Source organism: Oncorhynchus tshawytscha, linkage group LG25 (assembly GCF_018296145.1).
Source record: "Oncorhynchus tshawytscha isolate Ot180627B linkage group LG25, Otsh_v2.0, whole genome shotgun sequence".
NCBI lineage: Eukaryota > Metazoa > Chordata > Actinopteri > Salmoniformes > Salmonidae > Oncorhynchus > Oncorhynchus tshawytscha.
The window spans coordinates 29,801,089-29,827,192 of NC_056453.1; the positions used below are offsets into that span (position 1 = coordinate 29,801,089).

General features: G+C 43.7%; 2 protein-coding genes across 4 annotated transcripts in view; one reads left to right on the forward strand and one right to left on the reverse strand.

The window, feature by feature from the left end:
• Nucleotides 1–11,673, forward strand: part of msh6 (mutS homolog 6 (E. coli)) — a 35,761-nt gene extending 24,088 nt beyond the window's left edge. Inside the window, exons 15-20 of the mRNA XM_024388235.2 lie at nucleotides 5,629–5,918; nucleotides 6,200–6,317; nucleotides 6,594–6,683; nucleotides 6,937–7,091; nucleotides 8,409–8,611; nucleotides 11,376–11,673. Coding sequence (XP_024244003.1) covers nucleotides 5,629–5,918; nucleotides 6,200–6,317; nucleotides 6,594–6,683; nucleotides 6,937–7,091; nucleotides 8,409–8,611; nucleotides 11,376–11,457 — 938 coding nt within the window. The 3' untranslated portion in view covers nucleotides 11,458–11,673. The remainder of the gene's footprint in view (nucleotides 1–5,628; nucleotides 5,919–6,199; nucleotides 6,318–6,593; nucleotides 6,684–6,936; nucleotides 7,092–8,408; nucleotides 8,612–11,375) is intronic.
• An 11-nt stretch (nucleotides 11,674–11,684) lies between these two features.
• The window catches only part of fbxo11a (F-box protein 11a), a 31,111-nt gene continuing 16,691 nt past the window's right edge, over nucleotides 11,685–26,104 (reverse strand). The window contains exons 3-21 of one of the 3 annotated variants that reach the window (XR_002949472.2): nucleotides 25,547–25,628; nucleotides 25,102–25,246; nucleotides 23,346–23,475; nucleotides 20,019–20,102; nucleotides 19,627–19,759; nucleotides 19,258–19,364; nucleotides 18,851–18,962; nucleotides 18,406–18,512; nucleotides 18,155–18,292; nucleotides 16,636–16,853; nucleotides 16,284–16,464; nucleotides 15,719–15,841; nucleotides 15,503–15,588; nucleotides 15,284–15,360; nucleotides 14,766–15,020; nucleotides 14,306–14,413; nucleotides 14,059–14,109; nucleotides 13,615–13,713; nucleotides 11,685–13,315 (exon numbers count right to left, since the gene is read on the reverse strand). Coding sequence is in view for 2 of the 3 variants with exons in the window: in XM_024388236.2 (XP_024244004.1) it covers nucleotides 13,186–13,315; nucleotides 13,615–13,713; nucleotides 14,001–14,109; nucleotides 14,306–14,413; nucleotides 14,766–15,020; nucleotides 15,284–15,360; nucleotides 15,503–15,588; nucleotides 15,719–15,841; nucleotides 16,284–16,464; nucleotides 16,636–16,853; nucleotides 18,155–18,292; nucleotides 18,406–18,512; nucleotides 18,851–18,962; nucleotides 19,258–19,364; nucleotides 19,627–19,759; nucleotides 20,019–20,102; nucleotides 23,346–23,475; nucleotides 25,102–25,246; nucleotides 25,547–25,628 (2,424 nt within the window). In the remaining variant the exon portion in view is untranslated. Of the gene's footprint in view, nucleotides 13,316–13,614; nucleotides 13,714–14,000; nucleotides 14,110–14,305; nucleotides 14,414–14,765; nucleotides 15,021–15,283; nucleotides 15,361–15,502; nucleotides 15,589–15,718; nucleotides 15,842–16,283; nucleotides 16,465–16,635; nucleotides 16,854–18,154; nucleotides 18,293–18,405; nucleotides 18,513–18,850; nucleotides 18,963–19,257; nucleotides 19,365–19,626; nucleotides 19,760–20,018; nucleotides 20,103–23,345; nucleotides 23,476–25,101; nucleotides 25,247–25,546; nucleotides 25,629–26,104 lie in introns of all 3 variants that reach the window. The other 2 variants (XM_024388237.2, XM_024388236.2) reach the window with 2 other exon arrangements.

Sequence of the window (26,104 nt, forward strand, 5' to 3'; positions counted from 1 at the left end):
AGGATAGATATTGGTCTGTAGGTCAATATCCTCCCAGGATACCCGGGCCAGGTCGATTTGTGCTTGACCGTGATGAGTGGCGGTCGTTTCACCGCGGACCCATAATGGACACAGGCAATGAGACAGTGATCGCCAAGATCCGGGTTGAAAACAGCAGAGGTGTATTTAGAGGGCAAGTTGGTCAGGATGATATCTATGAGGGTGCCCATGTTTACGGATTTGGGGTTGTACCTGGTGGGTTCCTTGATAATTTGTGTGAGATTGAGGGCATCTAGTTTAGATTGTAGGACGGCCGGGGTGTTAAGCATATCCCAATTTAGGTCACCTAGCAGTATGAACTCTGACGATGAATGGGGGGCAATCAATTCACATATGGTGTCCAGGGCACAGCTGGGTGCTGAGGGGGGTCTATAACAAGCAGAAACCGTGAAGGACTTGTTTATAGAGAGATGGATGTTTAAAAGTAGAAGCTCGATCTGTTTGGGCATAGACCTGGATAGTATGACAGAACTCTGCAGGCTATCTCTACAGTACATTGCAATTCCGCCCCCTTTAGCAGTTCTGTCTTGACGGATTCAGGATTCAGACACGGCTAGGGCGTCAGGGTTGGCAGAGTGTGCTAAAGCAGTGAATAAAGCAAACTTAGGGAAGAGGCTTCTGATGTTAAAATGCATGAACCCAAAGATTTTTTTGGTTGCAGAAGTCAACAATTGAGAGCGCCTTGGGAGGAGGCACAGGGCCTGGGTTAACCTCTTCATCACCAGAGGAACAGAGCAGGATGAGGGTACGGCTAAAGGCTATAAGACCTGTCCGTCTAGTGCTTTGGGAACAGAGAATTAAAGGAGCAGATTTCTGGGCGTGGTAGGAAAGATTCAGGGCATAGTGTAACGACAAGGGTATGGTAGGGTGCGAGTACAGTGGGGGTAAACCTAGGTGTTGAGTGACGATGAGAGAGGTTTTTATCTCTGGAGGCGCCAGTTAAGCTAGGTGCGGTCTCCGCATGTATGGTGGGTGGGACAAGGAGGGCTTTCTGAGGCATGTTGAGCAGGACTAGGGGCTCCGCAGTAAAATAAAACTGAGAGCTGCCCTAAACAACAGTATACAAGGCATATTGACATTTAGAGAAAGGCATAAAGCAATCACAGGTGTTGATTGGGAGAGCTGAGACAGCAATGGGTAAACAGCTAGGACAACAACAACGGGTAAATGGTGATGAATGGGCAGAGAGGGTCAGTTTGCGACACACAGGGCCTGAGTTCGAGGCTGGGGCCGACAGATAAACAAAATGAAGTGTTAATGAACAGTCCAGCAGGCATCAGCTCTAGCCGAGAGATCATAGGGTCCAATTAGCAGTAAAGATGAAACGGAGCCGTTCAGTAGTCGATTACTATGCAAGGCGAGCTGGAGACGCAGCGTTCAGGAAGCTAGCAGGCCGAGGCTAGCAGATGGATCAACCCCAACATCCACGACGCAGAGGCCGGTTGAGAGCACATCGGCCAAAGTTACGTCTGCAGACCAGTTGTGATGGATCGGCGGGTCTCCGTGTCGACAAAGGGTCCAGTCCATTTGGCAAGAGCGGTATTGTAGTTGGTGTACTTTGTTTGCTAGCTGGGAAATGGGCCTAGCTCGAGGCTAGCTGGTGCATGCTTCTGGACAAGGGCGTTAGCCACAATAGCCACTCGGTAGCAACTAGCTAACCTCTGATGGAGGTTCCAGTTATAAGGTCAAAAAATAGCAGATCCGTACCATGTTGGGTGAGGCAGGTTGCAGGAAGGTATGTTTAATTTGAAAATGGAAAAAATAGATTGAAATGTATACAAAAGACAATACGAAAACAAACATGTCTTACTGCTCCGCTATCTTGGTCTATTGGGTCAAAAGTAGTGCACTATATAGGGAATAGGGTGCCATTTGGGACACTTCCAGTGTGTGTAGAGAGCTATGCTGCTAAAAACAACCCTATAAAATATTGATGACCCTAATGAGGACAGAACACTCTGCCAGTGTTGGTCTAAAGGAGAGGATGATGTGGATGGGGATTTACTGGGCTTTGATGGTTTCCTTGAAGCCAATGTGGTCAATAAGCGTTGGAAACTTTCCAGGAAAATTTCCAGAATTTTTCCATGGGAAGTTAAGCCTGGGAATTTTGCTTAAATTCATCAAAGTTAGCTTTATAACAGTTAAACTTTTTTTTGTGGGATACACAAGGCAATTTCAGGTCTTGTGGCATATTTTGGTTAATATGGTTGCGATCCCCGTACAGGGATCAACATCAGGGGAAATTTCAGAGTGATAACTAAAAATACAACTTCGTAACATTAAACATTCTTGAAAATACAAGTGTCTTACACCCTTCAAAAGATTAGAATGTTGGTAATCAAACTACATTTTCCAATTTAAAATAGCTATTACAGAGAACAAATCCCATGCTTTTGTTTGAGAAGAGCAATCAACAACAAACATTTTCCGCCATGACAGTTTTTACACATTCACATCTGAAGGTAAAATTATGACTTACATTCTGATATCTTGCTCTTATTTCTCTTCCTGAGGGTCCCAGTGATCAAATGAAGTGCCGTTTTCTTTGATAAAATCCATTTTTATAGCCTAAATCGTAACATTTTGTAAACCGTTTGTGCCGTGAATTCCATCTCTATCAATCTTTTACGGAGCATTCGACGTGATTCCCCCCTGTAAACAATCGTTTATCTAGTCATGGTTGGTTTCAGTGCATTCCTCTGGATGTTTGCAACACAGCCAAACGTCATTGTTTTTTTTGCGGCGAGTATTGAGCTGATTTGAAGACAATGATAAATGACTACCTTATGCACCAATAATTTTAGCGACGCTTCATTGATTGACTATATTTCTGCCCAATGACCACTGATCTTCTTGAAATCTAGCTGGGTAGATAGCCAATGAGCTGAGGTAAACGCCAGTATGTAATGGTTTTGGGTTGGACCACAATTCCTTGTTTGTAATCGCACGCGCAGGGAACTCCATTCTCACCTTGACGATCAGAGGAGTTGCTGTAAGGCTTTTTACGCGCAGCTGTATTTCGGAAAGTTGTAGTTTCAACGATTTCATTGAAGATATCATGGCGAATAAATCAGGTAAAGCGAAGTCTAACTCTAAAGTGAAAGTGAGACAATTTTTGTTTGAGGAATCTTGGAGTGTTATGATTCAAACGAACTGGAGCTGTTTCTGCAAGGACAGGACGTACTTCTGGACGGGTAAGTGCTAATGCCGTTTTATGAAATATAAAAATATATATATTATATATAAAAAATAAAATGTTGCAATGAAATGTGTGTGTGTGTGTGTGTGTGTATATCATATATATATATATTTTTTTCAATCAATGAATGAATGGCCGGAGTTGAATGGAACAGCACTTCACCTTAGTGACTGTTCCCTCTGCTCTATACAATACATATCTGTTTATTTTATGTGATGATAAAAGGCTCATACAATACAAATATTTTTTTAATGTTTTCTTTCACAGTGATAGCGACTCCGACTGGGAGCCCCCGGTGCCAAGCTGCCCGCTGGTGTTCATATGCCACAGTTCATGACTGTGCCTCAGGGCCAAAAGGGCACAGCATGGAGGCGTCGTTGTGTTCTGTGTCGCATGAAATGCACCACTTGTTCAGTTTGCCTCTGCTTTACATCAGAAAGAGACTGCTATGGGACATGGCACAGGCAGCAAAATATTATGGAGGACTTCCAAGGGGTGTACTGTTTTTAAAAAAAAAAAAAGTTTACTTTCTAATATTTTTTAAAACGTTTTTTTTTTTTTTTGTGTGTGTGTGTGTGTTAATTACTTTTTGATATGTTGTATATAGTTATTTGCACTGCTGTATATAGTTATAGGTCATTTCACCAATTCGGCCACTTGGGTACATTTGGGCAACTTGTGTGGGACACCTGAGTGACTTCATGCTAAATGTCATGTAGCTCACCCATTCCTGAAGTTATCAGTCTGAAACTTTGCACACCTACGGTTGCCCTCTTGTGTTATCCATCAAAATTATCTCCAGCATCCTATCTGACTGTGTGGCTATTCTAGTACATGTGAAAGATGATGCTACAACAATAAAAAACAGAAAACGTATGCTCTTTCTTTCTCTTTTCTTCCACCAGATCTGTGTTATATTCTCCTACATTCAATTAACATTTCCACAAACTTCAGAATGTTTCCATTCAAATTATACCAAGAATATGCATATCCTTGCCTCTGGGGCTGAGCTACAGGCAGTTAGATTAGGGTATGTCTTCAGGTGGAAATTGAGAACAAAGGGATGCAGCCATAACAGGTTCTACCCCCAATTCAATGGAATTGCAAACCTCTGCATACACAGTGCTTTCTTCCATCACGTGTACAGCTGATTCTCAAGATCTTGCACACTGCTTGAAGCCCAAACATGCCGCAGCATACATGTTGGACCCCAAGTAAGAGGAGAAGTCCGTACTGCTCTGCCCACTTCACTGTTGCTCCAAGCAGATGAAACTGCAGCTCTGAAATACGTGAAGACTTCTGCCTGAAGCCCATACACGCCGCAGCATACATGTTGGACCCCAAATATGCTGGCAAGAGCATCCTGTCTGGTGTAGAAATCAACAAGGCCTACGGTGTCATCACTACCGTGTCTCGCCACCTTGGCCGGGATGAGGGCAATGTTCGTGGCAGTCTGGTGAAGTACACTTCCAAGCAAGGGCTTTGGGATGGAAATGCAATATGCCAGTCGTGCCAACATATCTCATCAGCCACCTGGTGGAAGGGACTTTGTGGATCGGAGGCTCTTTCCCCTGTTGCCTCCATCCTCTAAATCCCACCAACATCAGCCACCTCAGAGCGCAACTGGTCCTTGTTTGAGAACACACACCAAAGCACGCAACAGGCTGACCAAATACAAGGGTTTAAAAATTGGTGGCCATCTGGGCAAATGTGAGGCTTTTTGAGCCTGACAACGAGCCATCCTCAAGAAGGGTGGAAAGTGAAGGTGAAGATGAGGCCTCAGAGTCTGATGTTCAAGAGATGGACATTGAGGAGGTCCAGGGAGAAGACATGGAAGCCTGAGAGGAAGACAACCAAAGCTTTAGTTTCTAGACATTTTACAGATATTGAAAAGGTTTTTGGGAGATGCGATGGATCATTCAATATTCCCTTTTGTTGTTGAGTGAAATCATCCCATGTGAAGAGTCAACTCATTTAAAGTTCAATTCGTAACTAAATAGTCTTTTTTTTCTATTGGAAGGATTTAATCATTTGCAATTGTCTACTTATAAGGTAAAAGGTTTGTTTCTGTCTCCATATGTTATGGTAAAAATATCTGACACAAAAAAAATCTACATTTTTAAATGGTATTAATTTGCATATTCCCTTTAATTCCCACGGAAAGTTTCCATCTCTGAATATTCCCCAAAATATGCAACCCCAATCACAATATTAAATGCATTTGACATTTGGTCTATATTTTATGTTATCATCATGTGTGTTGTAAATACTATTTTGTAGGACGTAACTAACTTCAGACATGCATTTATACACAAACAACACATCTACATATATCCAAAAACAAAATGCATGTTTATATACTAAGTTAGGGTCTGCTTTTACCTGTGTAGATGTGTTACTGAGTCTGACACGGTACAGTCAGGGGGGTGATGGAGGACCAATGGCACGGCCTCAAGTACTACTTCCTGGTGACATCAGCCAATCAGCAGCCTTCCTGGACTTGAGGGGCTCCCGCCACCCCTGTGTCACCAAAACCTTCTTCGGTGATGACTTCATCCCTAATGACATTGCTATTGGGTGCCCTGGCGGCGAGGAGGAGGGCCAGGAGGATAAAGGACATGCACCCTGCGTGCTGGTCACTGGGCCTAACATGGGAGGAAAGTCGACTCTTATGAGACAGGTATGGGTTTTTCTTTCAACTTTGTTTTTCCCAGAGAGAAAGTGGTTGTGCTGCAAGATCACACATTAAAGACAACAAACATTTAACGGGAATGGCAGTTGATCTTGAACCTCACCTAGGTCATGTGTGTACTTTTGCTTCTCCTGTAGTTGTTGGCTTGAAGTTGTTAGATTTCCATCTGTGGTGGTTCTGTGTTCCTGGCACAGTCTGGACTAATATGATTCTGGATTTCCTTGGTCCTGATGTGTATTATTTCCTGTGCTTGGTCACTCCTCCCACAGTGTGGTCTGGTGGTGGTCTTGGCCCAGTTGGGTTGCTATGTTCCTGCTGAGAGCCTGTCCTTTACCCCTGTGGACAGAGTCTTCACCCGGTTGGGAGCATCGGACCGTATCATGGCTGGTAAGGACTCGTACCCCACTCCCCAGCAAGTGAATGGGTGTGTCCCAATTCTTCTGAAGTGTGGACTTGTGCACTGCTCCCCGTGCATTTGAAAAGTATTTGATTGGTGTAAGCATGGGCAACTGGGAGTTTTGACCATATTTATTCAACCTTTCCTATTAAGTGTGAAGTGAACAAGTGCACACTTGGGGCAAAAGGGTTGAGAATTGGGTCCCAGGAGTTCCTTAAGATGTCCTCCTGAACTAAGTGAATGTAACCCTGGCCTGTGTGTTCCAGGGGAGAGCACCTTCTTTGTAGAGCTCAGTGAGACTGCAAGTATCCTCCACCATGGGACCAAGCACTCCCTGGTGCTGCTGGATGAACTGGGTAAACAACACATCTCTTATCTATTTGTCTGTCTTAAATCTTAACATGGTGTGGGTACTACAAGAAGATGTAGCTTTAGGGTTCATCCCATAGTTCTTTGGCCAGTTTCAGACCCAGAACTAGTTTGGGACTTAAAAGCATGATCAATGGAGATTCTCTTTTGAACATGTTTTTCAGTCAAAGACTTAATCTGTGTCTGGGAAATCGGCCCATAAAGTTTAAGTGAGAGAGAAACTGATCCGTTGTGTTACAGGAAGGGGCACAGCCACATATGACGGCACAGCGATAGCCAGTGCTGTGGTGAACGAGCTGGCGAAAAGGATCTGCTGTCGGACCCTCTTCTCCACACATTACCACTCCTTAGTAGAAGACTACACCAACAACCCTGCTGTACGGCTCGGACACATGGTGAGGAGACAGCACACACACAAGCAAGCTCAATGATAATCAATACAGTACACGGACATAACAATTCAATGACAAATATTGTGCCTTCGGATTTTATATGGCTGGACACGTTACTTTCAGCTCTGTCAATCAATCACAAATTGTAGACTGTTTTATAGCCATATCAAATAATTCTGGGTAACAATTACGTACTTTTCTAACCAGGTTTCCAGCCAACCTTTTTATGTGAATGAAGTACATGTCGGATAACAAATGGCAGGACTGATGGAAACTTTCCAAATGTCCACAAAACACATACGCTAGACAATGTGGGGTCTTTTTGGGTCGGTAAAATTAATTATGCTAGAACTGTCGGTGGAAATAATTTTCTTCGCAAATATTGATAACCATCATATCGAAGTATGTGATGACATCTTGTGTTCCTTCTACTACGACTTGTCAGGAGAGCTTGCAGTTTTAGGCTATAGATTAAATCAGTTATGATGAACTTCATAGGCTGGTGAAAGTGCAAGGTGAGGAGCTTGATGCTCCTTTCCAATAAGGAGGATCTTATTCTATTCACATGATGATCGATGCTTGGCTGTCGTTTGACAAATTAAAAAATGATTGCTCGTTTGTCCATAACAAATTCATGAAGGCTGTACGTGTGTTCTAGCCAACTGCACATAGATAGCGTTATTCATTGGCTAGACTAGAACGAACCTGCCAGTATCAGAGTGGGCACACTGGCTATATAACGCAAAAGAAATTGAGGAAAACCATCAGAGTTAAAAATGCGATGGAAACCTATTTGACTTGTGTTTTTTTTTTTTTTGGTACTTACGAATTTAACCGCAATCTATTTTTATGTGCCCTACGTCATCACGCACATCCTTTTAAATGCAACAAGTCAATTTTATGGAAACGCATCTCAGGAAGGAACATTTGAATATAGTTTTATGATTCGTTTAAAAAAAATATTTGTGTGAAAATCTGTCGCCAATTGGATAAAAACCTAACTTACTGTAATAGATTTCCATTTTTAAAATGGGCAAAAATAGCTTTTTAGCTAAACTTATCAAGCAACAATTTTCCTAGGACTGCCTGGGAGGAGAAACTGAAAACTAGCTGTTATTAGCAGAGCAGTTTGGAACTCTTTGCTAATAGTCTATTAAGCAAACAGCAAACATAATTGACAGCACTGGGCCTTTAATCAACCAGTCAGTCTTCCCCTATCAGGCTTGTATTGTGGAGAAAGAAGGAAATTGAGGACCCTAGCCAGGAGACATCACCACCCTCTAAGTTCAAGCAATTAACCAATCACTCTGTCCCCCTCAGGCCTGTATGGTGGAGAATGAGGGAGATGAGGACCCTAGTCAGGAGACCATCACCTTCCTCTACAAGTTTATCGCGGGAGCTTGTCCTAAAAGCTACGGTTTCAACGCTGCTCGCCTCGCCAACCTGCCTGAGGATATTATACAATCAGGCCACAGGAAGGCCAAGGAGTTTGAGAGGAGCACCATTTCCCTACGAGTCTTCAAGTATGTGTTAAACTGTAGTTACAGTGAAGTCGGAAGTTTACATACACAGCCAAATACATTTAAACTCAGTTATTCATAATTCCTGACATTTAATCCTAGTAAAAAATTCCCTGTCTTAGGATCACCACTTTTATTTTAAGAATGTGAAATGTCAGAATAATGTTAGTGATTTATTTAAGCTTTATTACTTGCATCACCTTCCCAACTTTGGAAGTATGCTTGGGGTCATTGTCCATTTGGAAAACCCATTTGCGACCAAGCTTTAACTTCCTGACTGATGTCTTGAGCTGTTGCTTCAATATATCCACATAATGTTCCATCCACATGATGCCATCTAGTTTGAAGTGCACCAGTCCCTCCTGCAGCAAAGCACCACCACAACATGATGCTGCCACCCCCGTGCTTCACGGTTGGGATGGTGTTCTTCGGCTTGCAAGCTTCCCCCTTTTTCCTCCAAACATAACGATGGTCATTATGGCCAAACAGTTCTATTTTTGTTTCATCAGACCGGAGGATATTTCTCCAAAAAATACGATCTTTGTCCCCATGTGCAGTTGCAAACCGTAGTCTGGCTGCTTTATGGCGGTTTTGGAGCAGTGGCTTCATCCTTGCTGAGCGGCCTTTCAGGTTGTCGATATAGGACTCGTTTTACTGTGGATATAGATACTTTTTTATTTGTACTTTTCACACTAAAGTATGTTCTTCTCTAGGAGACAGAACGCATCTCCTTCCTGAGCGGTATGACGGCTGAGTGGTCCCATGGTGTTTATACTTGCGTACTATTGTTTGTACAGATGAACGTGGTACCTTCAGGCATTTGGAAATTGCTCCCAAGGATGAACCAGACTTGTGGAGGTTTACAATTTGTTTTCTGATGTCTTGGCTGAGTTCTGTTGATTTCCCCATGATGTCAAGCAAAAAGGCACTGAGTATGAAAGTAGGGCTTGAAATACATCCACAGGTACACCTCCAATTGACTGAAATTATGTCAATCAGCCTATCAGAAGCTTCTAAAGCCATGACAATTTTCTGGAATTATCCAAGCTGTTTAAAAGGCAGTCAACTTAGTGTATGTAAACTTCTGAACCACTGGAGTTGTGATAGTGAATTCATTTGTAAACAATTACTTGTCATGCACAAAGTAGATTTCTTAACCGACTTGACAAAACTATAGTTTGTTAACAAGAAATCTGTGGAGTGTTTGAAAAACGAGTTTGATGCCAACCTAAGTGTATGTAAACTTCCGACTTCAACTGTACATGTAGAAGTAAACTGAGTATACCAAACATTAGGAACACCATAATATTGAGTTGCCCACTCTGCCCTTTTGCCCTCAGAACAGTTTAAATTTGTCGAGGCATGAACTCTACAAGATGTCGAAAGCGTTCCACAAGGATGCTGGCCCGATGCTTCCCATAGTTGTCAAGTTGGCTGGATGTCATTTCGGTTGTGGACCATTCTTAACACACAGGAGACTGTTGTGTGTGTGAAACCCAGCAGCGCTGCAGTTCTTGACAAACTGGTGCGCGTGGCACTGACATTTTGTCTTGCCCATTCACTCTCTGAATGGCACACATACACAATTCATGTCTTAATCTGTCTCCTCCCCTTCATGAACACTGAACAAAAATAAACAACAGGTAAAGTGTTGGTCCCGTGCTTCATGAGCTTAAAACATCCCAGAAATGTTCCATACGCACAGCTTATTTCTCTCAAATTTTGGGCAAAATGTGTTTTACATCCCTGTTAGTGAGCATTTCTCCTTTGCCAAGATAATCCATCCACTTCACAGGTGTGGCATATCAAGAAGCATGATCATGTGCTGGGGACAATTAAAAGGCCACTCTAAAATGTGCAGTTTTGTTACGCAACACAATGCCACAGATGTCTCAAGATTTGAAGTGGTGTACAATTGGCACGCTGACTGCAGGAATGTCCACCAGAGCTGTTGCCAGAGAATTGATTGTTTTAAACGTAGTTTTAGAGAAGGTGGCAGTATGTCCAACTGGCCTCAACCGCAGACTGTGAAACCATACAAGCCCAGGATCTCCCCATCCAGCTTCTTCTCCTGCGGGATTGTCTGAGACCTGCCACAACTGTGTTTGCAAACTGTCAGAAACCGTCTCGGGGAAGCTCATCTTTGCTTGTCATCCTCACCAGGGTCTTGACTGTAGTTCGTAACAGACTTCAGTGGGCATATTGGAGAGGTGTGCTCTTCACGGTTGAATCCTGACAATTTGATTGCACAGAGACCTGTACATAATTTCTAGAAGCTGAAACTGTCCCTGTTTTTCCATGGCCGTCATACTCATCCGGAAATGTCATCCATTTATCAAATTTGGGATGCTCTGGATCGGCATGTACGGCAGCGTGTTCCAGTTCCTGCTTCTGTCCAGCAACTTTGCATAGCCATTGAAGCGTGGAACAACATTCTACAGGCCACAATCAACTCTATGCAAAGGAGATGTCTCGCTGCCTGAGCCAGTCAGTATCTGGTGTTTCTGATCCACACCCCTTTAAAAAAAATTACGGTATCTATTCCCAGTCATGTGGAATTTTATTTCAATTGACTGATTTCTTTATGAACTGTAACTCAGTAAAATTACATTTGTGTTCAGTCTACATTGATTTAACAAGTGACATCAATAAAGGGCCATAGGGTTCACCTGGTCAGTCTGTCAGGGAAAGAGCAGGTGTTCTTAATGTTTTCTATACACAAGTCTTCAAGTAACTAGTTATTTTTTCCCATCTTTTTGCTCCACAGGAAGCTGTGTTTGTATGCTGAAGACCCCACAGCAGCCAGCACACAGTTTGCCTTGCTCCTCCGGATGATCAGCAACCTGTGAAGATGAAGCCATTTTGTTTTTTGGGCCTGTTCAAGAGAACGTTACATTACTAATTTGAGTGTTGTATCGAGTAGAATAGGAAACTGTCTTCAGTCTATTTGCAACATTTAAAACCTTTCACATCCATGTTTTGTTCTTTGTAGTTTGCTCTTCTCCCCTTTCCATCATCACAAATCACTACTGTATTATGATCGAATAAAGTTTATTTAAAAAAGACCACTTTCCTCTCTAGGAAATTAAACCCTTTTAATTCACACTAGCATCTACAAAATGGTTATTGAATACTCCACAATATATTAAGTCTAGATGTTATGGTACATGCATACAATTCTGGCTGTTTGAGAACCCACAGTCACCGAAACACAATAACCATATACTGGTTATATTTAAGAGCTTTATTTTAGAAAAGGATCTCTGGCAATGCTTTACTCCAATGTGAAAATATTTGCCTTAACCTGGGCTCAGAATGGTTTGTGAGGCAGCTCTGGGACCAGGCTAGAAAAGCTGTGAGTTCACAAGACTTAGGGCTGGATTCAGTCAGTATCGCAGAAGATCTGCATTATAGCTCAATTTAACTTTGAAAGGCAATGTCATCGGTAAACGCTGCAGGTCGGCTCAGAAATGTCCTTTACATTTTACCGCGTAAGATACCGATTGAATCCAGCCCTTAATACTTTTGTCATTTATACAGAGGTTTACCTCCAGTGTGGTCCAAATAATAGGAAATATGTAGCGAAGCATTCATGGTTCCTTATCTCCAAATTGCAGACAAATGTATTTGTGTGTTCAAAGAGTCAAAACAAAAATGGCCACAGTTCTAAAAGTTAACAAGACCAATGTATTTTTCGCAGCTTTTCTTAAGTCTCTTAAAATAGTCAACATTACTGGAGAAAATGTTGCTTTGTTTCTTTCACAGAAAGAATGTAGATACTGCGACATTCCAAGTCCATGGGGGGTAAAACAAAAACTAAGACATTCAAGTACAGTAACATTTCTGCATGAAAATACAAAACTACATGAGAAAAGCATTTTAAAATCTTTTTCTTAAAAAAAAACCCGAAGTGCTAGGTCATTTTTTTTCTGTAACCATACATATACCAGCACAACGGTTTGCTGCCAGAGACCAAAGCAGTTCCTTGTATGGCTCTGTACAATAACTGCAGTCTGACTTCACTTGCCCACTTTGCCAAGAAAGGGAGGGGCATTAAAATGTCTAGCGTCCATCCACAACTCCACCATAAAGCTGAAATGCTTCCCATGAATTCTCCAACCTGAGTCCATATCTGACATGGCACACTATTCAGTTCATAGGGTACTTTTGACTAGGACCCTAATACTGGCCCTGGTCAAAAGTAGTGCCCTATGGAGGGAATAAGAATACCCATTCATCACCGACCAAGTCCCATTGCCTCCTCGTCACCATGTTGCTGGGAAGGAAAATAAAAAGGGAGAAGCGGTTCAGGCAGTCAGTGCATCCACAGCAGAAATGTCATGTCTCCTTTCAGCTTGTCTTTGTCCATTTTTTCCCCATATTTATTTACATTGTGATATTTATAAGTTTGTATTTTTCATCCTCCCCATAGGTGGACTAGTTAGGTGAGCAAACAGGAGTCTCTGTCCAAAATGACACCCAATTCCCTACAGTGCACTAGTTTTGACCAGGGCCAGCATAGGGTTTGAGTCAAAAGTAGTGCACTATATAGGGAAAAGGTCTGGGGGGGGTCCAGCTCAGTTGTGTTGCAGCGTATTGGACTCTATAGGAGGGGCTGAGTCGTACAGTGTGTCTGTGTCATGCGTGGGCTCTCCGGCTAGCGTGCAGGGGTTTGACAACGTCCCGGCTCCACAGTCACAGAAAAATCTACAGTGAAGACAAAAGAAAGAATTATGCTGGAAATGACATGGAAGACTAAACTACCAACTGATCAGGTAGCCACTGAAATACTAGCAGACATCCAGTTGGATCTGTAGACTACATTTAAAAAAATTAAAGTCAATTACTGACGATATACTAACACGTTTGAATGCAACATTTCATTTGGCGGAAGAGGTTCTGCAACAAAACCAGATATAATTTGCATATCTACAAAGTCATTTAGAATGAAGTATCGCTGTAAAATACAGTGCGTTTGTATGGGTCTTAACAAAAGAGTAACGTACCTATCATGCCTAATGAACTCGACGTCGTGCCCCTGGTGGCACTTCTTGATGCAGTTCACACAGATGGCGTTGCGGTCTGTTGTGTTACAGGTGTGACACCTGACCACACAGAGGGACAGAACAAAGAAACAGGTGATGAGCCAAACGAGTTGTCCAGGTTACATCAATTAAAGTGGACAGCTGGGGCAGAAAGCTGGATCAATGCGTTAGCCAGCTAACTGTCCAACATTGATTGAAATAATGTCTTCAAAACAGTGTTCTCAACTCTTCACTTTCTGGTTGATTTAAGTGGCTGTTTATCAAAGTTTAAATGGCTAATTTAACAATCCTGCTTTCTGGAAAATCCCACTGGTAGAAGTTAGATATATAAGGTAAGAAATGATTACCTGTAAAAATCGTGCATTGGATAGCTGGTGTAACTTGAAATCTTGTACAGGCACTGACCTCTGCTCACAGCTTTTTCAATGGCATCTTGATTGTTCATTATTTTGTTATCTGGGGAGACAGGAGGTCAGGTGTAGTTGGATCAGTCCAGGTACAGAGAAGAAAAAGTAATGAGGCAATTTAAGATAATTCAATTTTGACAAAGACTAACTGATGTAAGTAGATCCTACAATGCTAGATTCCAGGAATAAAACATCCACAAATCACATCATGGTGACACATTATCTCCCCCCCTCCCCCCTCTTACCTTTCATTGTAACGTTGACACCAGATGCAAGAAACAACCCTCCAAAGCGGTTATTGAAGATCTGATTGCCCTCCAGGGTTGCCGTGGCATGATTGGTGATCTCAATACCTGGTGGACAGAGACAGGTCAGGATCAGCGTGGAGGAAGTGGAGATTCAGGCCTGACCCCTAAGCCCTATGCACTTGTGGAGATCCAAGAGGATTTGATTGGTATAAGCAACATGGTGAAACTTCAACATTTTGGATTGGGCCTCACTCTGTCTACTATTAATCAAAAGGATACAAAGCAAAATACTGCTAGGCTGTGTTCATTAGGGCACACAATAGAAAACAGAACATTTGGATTTCTTATTGGACAAATCCACGTAGTCCCTCCCTCTCATTTCATTCCACTTTCCACCATATGGTGCCTAATGAACAGACCTGGATTGAACCCTGCTTTCTAGAATTGCATAATGCACCTGCAGCGAAGCCGTCAAATATCCTGTTCTTCCTCAGGACGGGGTGGCTGTTGGTGCTGATGAGGACCCCTGCCTGGGCGTTCCTGAAGATATCGTTCTCCTCCAGTAAACCTCGTCCTCCGTTGAATATACAGATCCCTCCGTCTCTCCCGTCGTGGATCTTATTCCTCCGGAGAGTGGGGTTGCTGTCCGTCTTTATCCACACCCCCGCCATGGCGTTGTCAAAAATCTCATTGTCCTCGATGAAGCCCAAACCTGAAACAGTCAATATATCAGCCAATGGGTCTCCCTTTCATTTATCCTGGTTAGAAGGTTCATGAGGGAGCATCTGAATTACACAGGATTTTGATTGGTCCACTTCACTCAGAACCTGTGAGTCCAGGGTGTCTTCACTGTTCTGCACATGAATTTAAAATGTAGAAAGGTACACGTGTGCTTGCTTCACCCCTATCCAGACAAGATCAAGCAGTGTGAAAGGAGGATGGATAAAGACATAATAATAGATACTGGTTTCTCACCTGAGTTGTAAACCAGAATGCCTCCATTTTGACCTCCCCAGATCTTGTTCCGTCTGATTTTGGGATTGCTGCCAGTTCTGTTACAGTGGAAAACATTAACCATCAATCAATCATATCACTGTGATGTATTACAACATGCACTACATGATCTACACAGGTTGCCATTAGATCCCATTGTATGGTTGGCCATTCATTTTGAGTTCCTGCTCTATCACTGACCTGATTTGAACTCCGGAGTACATGTGGTTGTAGATATCATTGTCCTCCAACACGCCATGGCCGTTGTCATAGAAGTAGACACCAACCTGTATGACCCACACAAGGCCAAGTGTTTAGTTTGCAGGTTATTGCCAAATTTCATTCATTCATCTGTAAGAGATGAGTAGCCCATAGAGCCATCTGAACAGACAGACAAGTCTCTCTCCATCTCCGTACCTGTTTCCCACTGTGTATCCTGTTCCTCCTGAGGACAGGTGTGCTTCCTGTAGTCACCCAGACTCCTGCCAGCGTGTTGCTGTACACCTCGTTCTCCTCTATCACCCCCTGTCCCTTTTCATGCTACAGGGGAGACACACAGATTCATTACATTACTAATACCCTTATCCAACGAGAACTGCCGAGTCCACCGACTACAAGATGGCTCTGTATCAATTTACATTTTCGTCATTTAGCAGACAGACACTCCAGAGCGACTTACAGGAGCAATTAGGTTTAAGTACCTTGCTCAAGGGCACATAGGCCAATTTTTCACCTAGTCAGCTGGGGATTAAAACCAGCAACCTTCGGTTACTGACCCAACGCTCTTAGCCGCTTGGCTACCTGCCTAGCGTTTAAGAGCATTTTATTTTCAGACACTAATAAGGTGGGCTAGTAGGTAAAGATGCTAAAGGATTGCAAATAAACCACAGCTATATGTCTCATAAGTATTTGCTACGTATTTGACTACACATTTGCTTTAAATACACTTTTTTTTTTAAAGTTATAAGAAAGCCCTACTTACCACATAGATGCCCCCATGCTGTCCGTCGTGGATCTTGTTGTGTCGTACGATGGGGCAGCTGTTTGTCCTGATCTGGATCCCTGCCAAGGCGTTACCGTAGATGTCGTTCCCCTCAATGAGGCCTCGCCCATCACCGAATATGTAAACTCCACCCTGGTTACCGTTGAAGATAGCGTTGCCCCTGTGATTGACACAACGTGGAAAAATTTCATCAGAGTATCCATTTACACATCAGAATCAATATAAATGAATATGGGTTGTATAACAGACAACAGCGCAAGCGATATAAAAAGCAGGAAAGAGAAGGGGGGAAAGGGCGATAGAAAGTGTTTGACTTTAAAACCCCACTGACCTTATTGTAGGATCACTATTGGAGGTGATCCACACTCCAGCAAAGTTGTTTGCATAGATCTTGTTCTCGATGAACTGTCCTCGGCCCTTCTCGTGCACGTAGATCCCTCCCGTCTGTCCGTGGTGGATCTCACAGCGCACCACCGTGGGGTTGGCGTACGCCTTCACCTCGAAGCCAGCTATGCGGTTCCTGTGGATATTGCAGCTCTCAAAGTAGCCCTGCAGGGGGTGACAGTCACAGTCAGTCAAAATAATTAGAATGCCAAGGCTCTTTCTCAATTCTCTCTCCTTGCCTCCTTTTCCAAAAGCATTGGAGAAGATGGTCAGTGAGGAGGAACCTTGGACCTTCTCTAATACGTTTCAGAAGAGCAAGGTGCTAAACTGTTCTTTCCTCTTGAGAAAATTACCTCAATCCGATGTGTTATGTAACTAAGCTACCGTGTGAGTAGGAACACATTTACATGTTTTTAAAAGGGAAAAGCTGTGGATTAAGGCTTATGTAACTAAAATCAGTGGTGCGTCTCTAAAACCTACACATGGATTAAACTGCAAGCCAACGCTTCTCTTGAAGAAGAAACGGCTGCAGACTGAGGTTCTACAGTACAAAGGTTCTTCCTCAATTCATCTTTCCTTGTTCCCTCGCATCCTCTCCTTCTCAAAACACATTGGAGAAGAAGGTCAGAGGGGAGAGACCTTGGATTTTCTCTTGCAATAGGTGAGAGGATGCAAGAGATGGTAAGATGAATTGAGATGGCGCCTTAAGGTTAAGTCACTACAGTAGACAATGAGCTGGCCACAATGGACCAATAAGGAGTGTCATCTCAGTGGTAGCCAGATCAGACCAATAGAGACCAGACCAATATGGCGTGTCATCTCAGTGGTAGCCAGACCAATATGGCGTGTCATCTCAGTGGTAGCCAGACCAATATGACGTGTCATCTCAGTGGTAGCCAGACCAATATGACGTGTCATCTCAGTGGTAGCCAGACCAATATGACGTGTCATCTCAGTGGTAGCCAGACCAATATGACGTGTCATCTCAGTGGTAGCCAGACCAATATGACGTGTCATCTCAGTGGTAGCCAGACCAATATGACGTGTCATCTCAGTGGTAGCCAGACCAATATGACGTGTCACCTCAGTGGTAGCCAGACCAATATGACGTGTCACCTCAGTGGTAGCCAGACCAATATGACGTGTCATCTCAGTGGTAGCCAGACCAATATGACGTGTCATTTCAGTGGTAGCCAGACCAATATGACGTGTCATTTCAGTGGTAGCCAGACCAATATGACGTGTCATTTCAGTGGTAGCCAGACCAATATGACGTGTCATCTCAGTGGTAGCCAGACCAATATGACGTGTCATCTCAGTGGTAGCCAGACCAATATGACGTGTCATCTCAGTGGTAGCCAGACCAATATGACGTGTCATCTCAGTGGTAGCCAGACCAATATGACGTGTCATCTCAGTGGTAGCCAGACCAATAGAGACCAGACCAATATTAAGTGTCATCTCACCATGCCGTGGTCGAAAGTGAAGACGCCCACGTCTCTACCGTGGTGGATGTGGTTCCGTCTGATGATGGGGTTGCCATGGTTTTTCACCCAGATCCCAGCCAGAGCGTTGTTGGAGATCTCGTTGTCCTCATAGATACCCTGGAAACACAGAGTGTCAGTTTCACAGCAGAATCTTGGAAATGGGATTATTTGAGTTATCAAGTGCCATAAGGAAAGAGAGGTGTGTGTGTGTGTGTGTTTGCATTCCATACCTGTGCATGGTCGGTAATGTAAAGCCCCACGTTCTCACAGTCGCTGATGTTGCAGTGTTTAATGGTGGGACAAGCTCCCTGGCCGCTCACACAGACCGCTGAGCCCACTGAAATAAACAGGTGTAGAGCCAGCAAGGTCAGCATGCTAGAGCCACATGAATCCACTAAGTTAGGCTTCTCAGACAGATACCAACAGTCTCAATTGAATGTGCTGAAGACACTGAAAATAGCTAGCATAGCTCCAGCATTATTTTAAAGAGTAGAAGCCTATGTGCTATGATAATTATTATGCATTTGGGAGTCAAAATGCAATCCAAAATGAAAAGGCCCTATAAATAACCCAATCAATTCCCCATAATTGGACTGCACTAAGTAGGTCTGAGAGGGTAATACTATGTTTTATGAAAGGCATGTAGGTCTGGGGAGACATTGTGTTGTAAGGTACCTGTGCAAGTGCTGCGTATGATACAGTGGTCAATGCTGGGGCTGCAGTTGACTGTAATCTCCAGACAGTGGTGGGCGTTGTGGTGCTGGGCAGACTTATCGTCAGGATTAAACTAAAGGACCACAAACATACGGGAGTTAGACAAGTTTATTACATGACTAAGATATTACTAAGACATGACAAATGTCAGGCTAAAAGTCCATAAAAGCTTCTGCTAAATGGCATATTATATTACTAAGATATGAGTCATATTCATAACAAATATGACTAACAACCACAACTGATATGTCAAGACTGCCCTTTATTTCAGACCAGCTGTATTTATAATGACATGTGGACCACTAATGTACAGAGTTCCTGCATACAGTCAGGCAGCTAGGCTAGAGTCATATTACATAATAGCTCACCTTGATGGTCATGTAGCCAACGTACGCGTCCTCTGAGCCCTCCATGAAGACAAAGGTGGAGTCTCTGGTGTTCTCAATGATCACTTTGTCCGCTACTTTACCAGGTGCTGTTGAAAAATGAACGTCGTTAGGATTAAAAGGGCGAGGTTAGGAAGACAACATCGAGCTAAAAGGTGTCCAGCAATGACAATCAGTTAACAGGTCAAGTGGTATAACTCAGTGGGGGTACTTGAGAAGACTCCTCGGAGACCACAGGCCTACAAGCAGAGCAAAATGTATTTGGTGGTACAGTAACCCAAAAAGGTTGGGAACCCCTGGTACAGATAGACAACGAACAGACAGTAGGGCAACTCAATAATGAATACGTGCCAGCTCCGATCATTGTGATGGGTGACTCTATGTAGATCCACTCGTCAGTGTAGACCCCTGAGTGGACGAATATGAGGCCGTCAAAGTGGGCCTCCTGAACACCCCCCAGTGCATCCTCTATGGTGTCATAGTACTGAGGAAGAGGCAGAACAGAGAAGTGTGTTAAAGCCAAGTCACAGTGAACACATGATGACAAATCACTCAATAACAACCTTAAAACAAACAGAACTCTCTGGGCCAGTTTCCCAGATTAAGAAGCCTAGTCCTAAACTAAAAAAGGCCAATATAAATTGACATTCTTCAATCAGTGTTCATTTTAGTACAGGACTAGGCTCAATCTGTGTCAAGGAAACTGGCCCTTAAACTCTCTGAAACAAACAAACAACTCTTACAAGCATGTTCTCTCTTCCTTTGTATCTGGCAGGATTACTGTAGAAGTGTTCTGCAAAGCCTGTCTTCACGTGTGCTCCTTTATACTGAAAGCAGAAAAATAATGAATCTAGCCATTGCTATTATTACACAGTAATACTTATGGTGAGATTCCTTCTAGAATCACAGCAACCTCAAGTGATATTAGACTCCACTGGGACTACTTGCGCCATAGAATTACTGGGACTCTGTTCTTGCATGCATACGTCTGTACAAACCATTGACAGTACGTTTTAGCAGCAGCAGTATCTACAATGCATTCAGAAAGTATTTAGACCCCTTCACTTTTTTCACATTTGTTACAGCCTTATTCTAAAATGGATTAAATACACAATTTCCCTCAATCTACACACAATACTACAAAATGACAAAGTTTAGATTTTTTTGAAAATGTACTACCAAAAAAAACCCTGAAATACCTTATTTTCATAAGTATTCAGACCCTTTCCTATGAGACTCGAAATTGAGCTCAGGTGCATCCTGTTTCCATTGAGCATCCTTGAGATGTTTCTACAACTTGATTGGAGACCACCTGTGGTAAATTCAATTGATTGGACATGATTTGGAAAGGCATACACCTGTCTATATAAACTCCCACAGTTGTGCATGTCAGAGCAAAAACCAAGCCATGAGGTTGAAGGAATTTTCCATAGAACTCCGAGACAGGATTGTGTGGAGGTACAGATCTGGGGAAGGGTACCAACAAATTTCTGCAACATTGAAGGTCCACAAGAACACAGTGGCCTCCCATCATTCTGAAATGGAATAAGTTAGGAACCACCAAGAGTCTTCCTAGAGCTGTCCGCCCGGCAAAACTGAGCAATCGGAGAAGGGCCTTGGTCAGGGAGGTGACCAAGAGCCCGATGGCCACTCAGAGCTTCAGAGTTCCTCTGTGGAGATGGGAGAACCTTCCAGAACGACAACCATCTCTGCAGCACTCCACCAATCAGGCCTTTTAAGGTAATGACCAGACGGAAGCCACTCCTCAGTAAAAGGCACATGACAGCCCGCTTGGAGTTGGCCAAAAGGCACCTAAAGGACTCCAAGGCCATGAGAAACGAGATTTTCTGGTCTGATAAAACCAAGATTGAACTCTTTGGGCTGAATGCCAAGCGTAATGTCTGGAGGAAACCTGGCACCATCCCTACGGTGAAGCATGGTGGTGGCAGCATCATGTTGTGGGGATGTTTTTCAGAGGCAGGGACTTGGAGACTAGTCAGTACAGAGAGATCCTTGATGAAAACCTGCTCCAGAGCTCTCCGGACCTCAGACTGGGGTGAAGGTTCCCCTTCCAACAGGACAACGACCTTAAGCACACAGCCAAGGCAACGCAGGTGTGGCTTTGGGACAAGTCTCTGAATGTCCTTGATTGGCCCAGCCAGAGCCTGGACTTGAACAACTCTGGAGAGACCTGAAAATAGCTGTGCAGCAACGCTCCACATCCAACCTGACAGAGCTTGAGAGGATCTCCAGAGAAGAATGGGAGAAACTCCCCAATTACAGTTGTGCCAAGCATGTAGCATCATACCCAAAAAGACTCAACGCTGAAGTCACTGCCAAAGGTGCTTCAACAAGGTACTGAGTAAAATGTGATATTTCAGTTTTTATTTTGAATACATTTGCAAACTTTTTGCTTTGTCATTATGGGGTATTCTGTGTAAATTGAGGATAAAAAAATAAATACATTTTTTTAGAATAAGGCTGTAACAAATCAATTTGTATGTCACATGCGCCAAATACAACAGTGAAATGATTACTTACAAGCCCTTAAGAAAAAAAGTGTTAACTGTACTGTTAGTTAAGAAAGTATTTACTGAAATATACTGAAGTAAAAAATAAATAGATAAAATAAAAAATAATTAAGGAGCAACAATAAAATAACAGTAGCGAGGCGATATACAGGGGATACCGGTACAGAGTCTATGTGCTGGGGCATCGGTTATTCCAGGTAATATGTAGGTAGAGGTAAAGTGACTACGCATGGATAATAAACAGTAGCAGAGTAAAAATGGGGATGGGGACAATGCAAATAGTCCGGGTAGCCATTTGATTAAGTGTTCAGCAGTCTTACGGCTTGGGGGTAGAAGCTGTTAAGAAGCCTTTTGGACCTAGACTTGGCCCTCCGGTACTGCTTGCCGTGAAGTAGCAGAGAGCAGTCTATGACTAGGGTGGCTTGAGTCTTTGGCAATTTTTGGGGCCTTTCTCTGACACAGCCTGGTATAGAGGTCCTGGATGGCAGGAACCTTGGCCCCAGTGATGTACTGGGCCGTACACACTACCCTCTGTAGAGCCTTGCGGTCGGAGGCAGAGCAGTTGCCATACCAGGCGGTGATGCAACCAGTCAGAATGCTGGTGGTGCAGCTATAGAACGTTTTGAGGATCTGAGGACCCATGCCAAATCTTTTCACTCTCCTGCGGGGGAATAGGTTTTGTCGTGCCCTCTTCACAACTGTCTTGGTGTGTTTGGAACATGACAGTATGTTGGTGATGTGGACACCAAGGAACTTGAAGCTCTCAACCTGCTCCTCTACAGCCCCGTAGATGACAATGGGGGCGTGCTCGCTCCGATTTTTCTGTAGTTGTTATCCTGGCACCACACTGCCAGGTCTCTGACCTCCTCCCTATAAGCTGTCTCATCGTTGTCGGTGATCAGGCCTACCACCGTTTTGTCGTCGGCAAACTTAATGGTGTTGGAGTCGTGTTTGGCCACGCAGTCATGGGTGAACAGATAGTACAGGAGGGGACTGAGCACGCACCCCTGAGGGGCCCGTGTTGAGAATCAGCGTGGCGGATGTGTTGTTACCTACCCTTACCACCTGGGGGCGGCCCGTCAGGAAGTCCAGGATCCAGTTGCAGAGGGAGGTGTTTAGTTCCAGGGTCCTTAGTGATGAGCTTTGAGGGCACTATGGTGTTGAACGCTGAGCTGTAGTCAATGAATAGCATTCTCACGTAGATGTTCCTTTTGTCTAGGTGGGAAAAGGCAGTGTGGAGTACAATAGAGATTGCATCATCTGTTGGGGTGGTATCCAAATTGGAGTGGGTCTAGAGTTTTTGGGATAATGGTGTTGATGTGAGCCATGACCAGCCTTTCAAAGCACTTCATGGCTACAGACGTGGGGTCTGAATACTTTCCGAATGGACTGTATATGGTTGAGTAACAGTGAAGGTAGAGGTCAGAGGTAACTGTTTGTAAACAATCACTGTCCTGAGATCAGAGGTAACAGTGAGAGTATAGAGGACAGAGGTGAGTAACAATAAGGACAGTTGGGGTATAGAGGTCATAGTCCTACCAGCTGCTGAAAGCTCTCTTTCCATGGGTTGGGCTGCTCGTACTCCTCTGGGTTAATCTGGAAGAACTTCCCCGCCTCAGGGTGCATCATGGGACGCGTGTACTCAAAAACATCCATGTACAGCCTCTTCCTGTGAAGCAAAGCAAGGCACACAGACAGACACCATCAGACAGGGTTACTTCACTATGTGATCTAGATTAGATTTTCTGCATCGGCTTGCTGAAACTGCTGATTAACTGAGTGGTGCGGGAGGGACTTGAATGGGGATGTCCATTCTATTGCTATGGTCTCACCATCCATCCATCCAGTCAGAACGAATGGCAGTGTGTCTCACCATCCAGACACACACAACCAGTCAAACAAGGCTGGTCATGACTCACTTCAACACCATCATCCCAGAAACCTTAGATCCACTACAAATCGCATACTGCTCCAACAGATCCACAGATGGCATAATCTCAATCCACACTGCCCTTTCCCATCTGGACAAAAATAACACCTATGTGAGAATGCTATTCATTGACTACAGCTCAGCGTTCAACACCATAGTGCCCACAAAGTGCATTACTAAGCTAAGGATCCTGGGACTAAACACCTCCCTCTGCAACTGGATCCTGGACTTCCTGACGGGCTGCCCTCAGGTGGTAAGGGTAGGCAACAACACATCTGCCACGCTGACCCACAACACAGGGGCCCCTAGGGATGCATGCTCAGTCCCCTCCTGTACTCCCTGTTCACCCACGACTGCGTGGCCAAGCATGACTCCAACACCATCATTAGGTTTGCTGACGACACAACAGTGGTAGGCCTGATCACCGACAACGATGAGACAGCCTATAGGGAGGAGGTCAGAGACCTGGCAGTGTGGTGCCAGGACAACCACCTCTCCCTCAATGTGAGCAAGACAATGGAGCTGATCGTAGACTACAGGAAAAGGAGGGCCCAACAGGCCCACATTAACATGACAGGGCTGAAGTGAAGTGGGTTGAGAGTTTCAAGTTCCTTGGTGTCCACATCACCACCAAACTACCATAGTCCAAACTCACCAAGACAGTCGTGAAGAGGGCACGACAACACATTTTCCCCCTCAGGACACTGAAGAGATTTGGCATGGGTCCCCAGATCCTCAAAAAGTTCTACAGAGGCACCATTGAGAGATTCCCGAATGGTTGCATCACCACCTGGTATGGCAACTGTTCAGCATCTGACCATAAGGCTCTACAGAGGATAGTGCGTATGGACCAGTACATCACTGACTCCAGTCACCCAAGTCATAGATTGTTCTCTCTGCTACCGCACAGCAAGCGGTACAGGCGCGCCAAGTCTAAATCCCCCCAAGCCATAAGACTGGTGAACAATTAATCAAATGGCCACCCGGACTATTTACATTGAAACCCCCCGCCCGTTTTTACACTGCTGCTACTCGCTGTTTATTATCTATGCAGTCATTTTATCCCTACTTACATGTACAAATTATCTCAACTAACCTGTACCCCCACACATTGACTCGGTACCGGTACCCCCTGTATATAGCCTCATTGTTATTTTGTATTACTTTTTAATACATTTTTTGGTTTATTTGGTAAATATTGTCTTAACCATTTCTTGAACTGCAAAGTTGGTTAAGGGCTTGTAAGTAAGCATTTCATGCTAAGGTCTACACCGGTTGTATTCTGTGCATGTGACAAATACAATTTAATTTGAAACAGACAGGCAACCAGACAGAGACACAGGGACAACTGAACCAGCCACTCACCAGAGGATGGGATCATTGGCCAGTTCACTGAAGCGTTTGCAGACACATGCTGCGCGACACAGGTCCTGCTCCAGCAGGTAGGAGAAGATCTTCAGAACCACCTCGTCTGGCAGCTTCTCCTCGAGGTAGTGCTCCGCAGGCGCTGCTAGTGGTGAAAGCAACGAGATGGACACTTTATTAATGGAGGTTTTCACACGTCCAAAGTAATAACAGGAGCGGGAAAGAAAGAATGTCCAACACAGAGCAGGGTCATTTTTAACCTCCAACTCTCATAACACGTTAACCAACACCTCCAAAACCTTTGTCGTTGGTTTCACTCTATTGTGTATGTCATTGTTGTCTTTTAAAGATTTTTGTAGGATTAGCCAGAGGTGAGAAGTGACAGGACAATGATTCTAATAAATCAAAATTCAACAAAAAGTTAAAGATCAAAGTATTATTTTACCTGTTAAATCTTGAGACTTTCCTGACACTCTGGCACGTTTTGCCCGATGGCCAAAGTCTTCTGTGGCTGAAGTGGAAGCACCCTGCGCATTAAAAATAAAAAGATAGTTATAAGCCTTGATAGCTTTGACACGTTTTGATAGAACAAACAGTGGTCATCTGCTTAAAACGGCCGTATCAATATTTCAGCATTGTTTTTAATAAATCAAATTCTTCAATTAATCACTACCGCTAGTGAAATACTAATCAATTATGCAAAGACAAAAGATGAATTATCAAATTCAGCCCGTGGGTAAAAGGATGACATGCATTTCCCACAGATATTGCTCAACAGTCTAGGTTATAATGTCTGCAATATGTCTTTATAACCAGTGGCACTCAACAGCCCGAGTTAAGTGAGCTGATTCATTATGGCAGATCCATGTTCAGCAGGCAAACAGATAGAAATGTCATGAGTAGAGCTAAAATTAGTCATTATTCTACATGTCAGAGGCATCATGTTTGTTTTCCATAACATATGTATATCTATATAGTGCACTATATAGGCAGCCATTTGGGA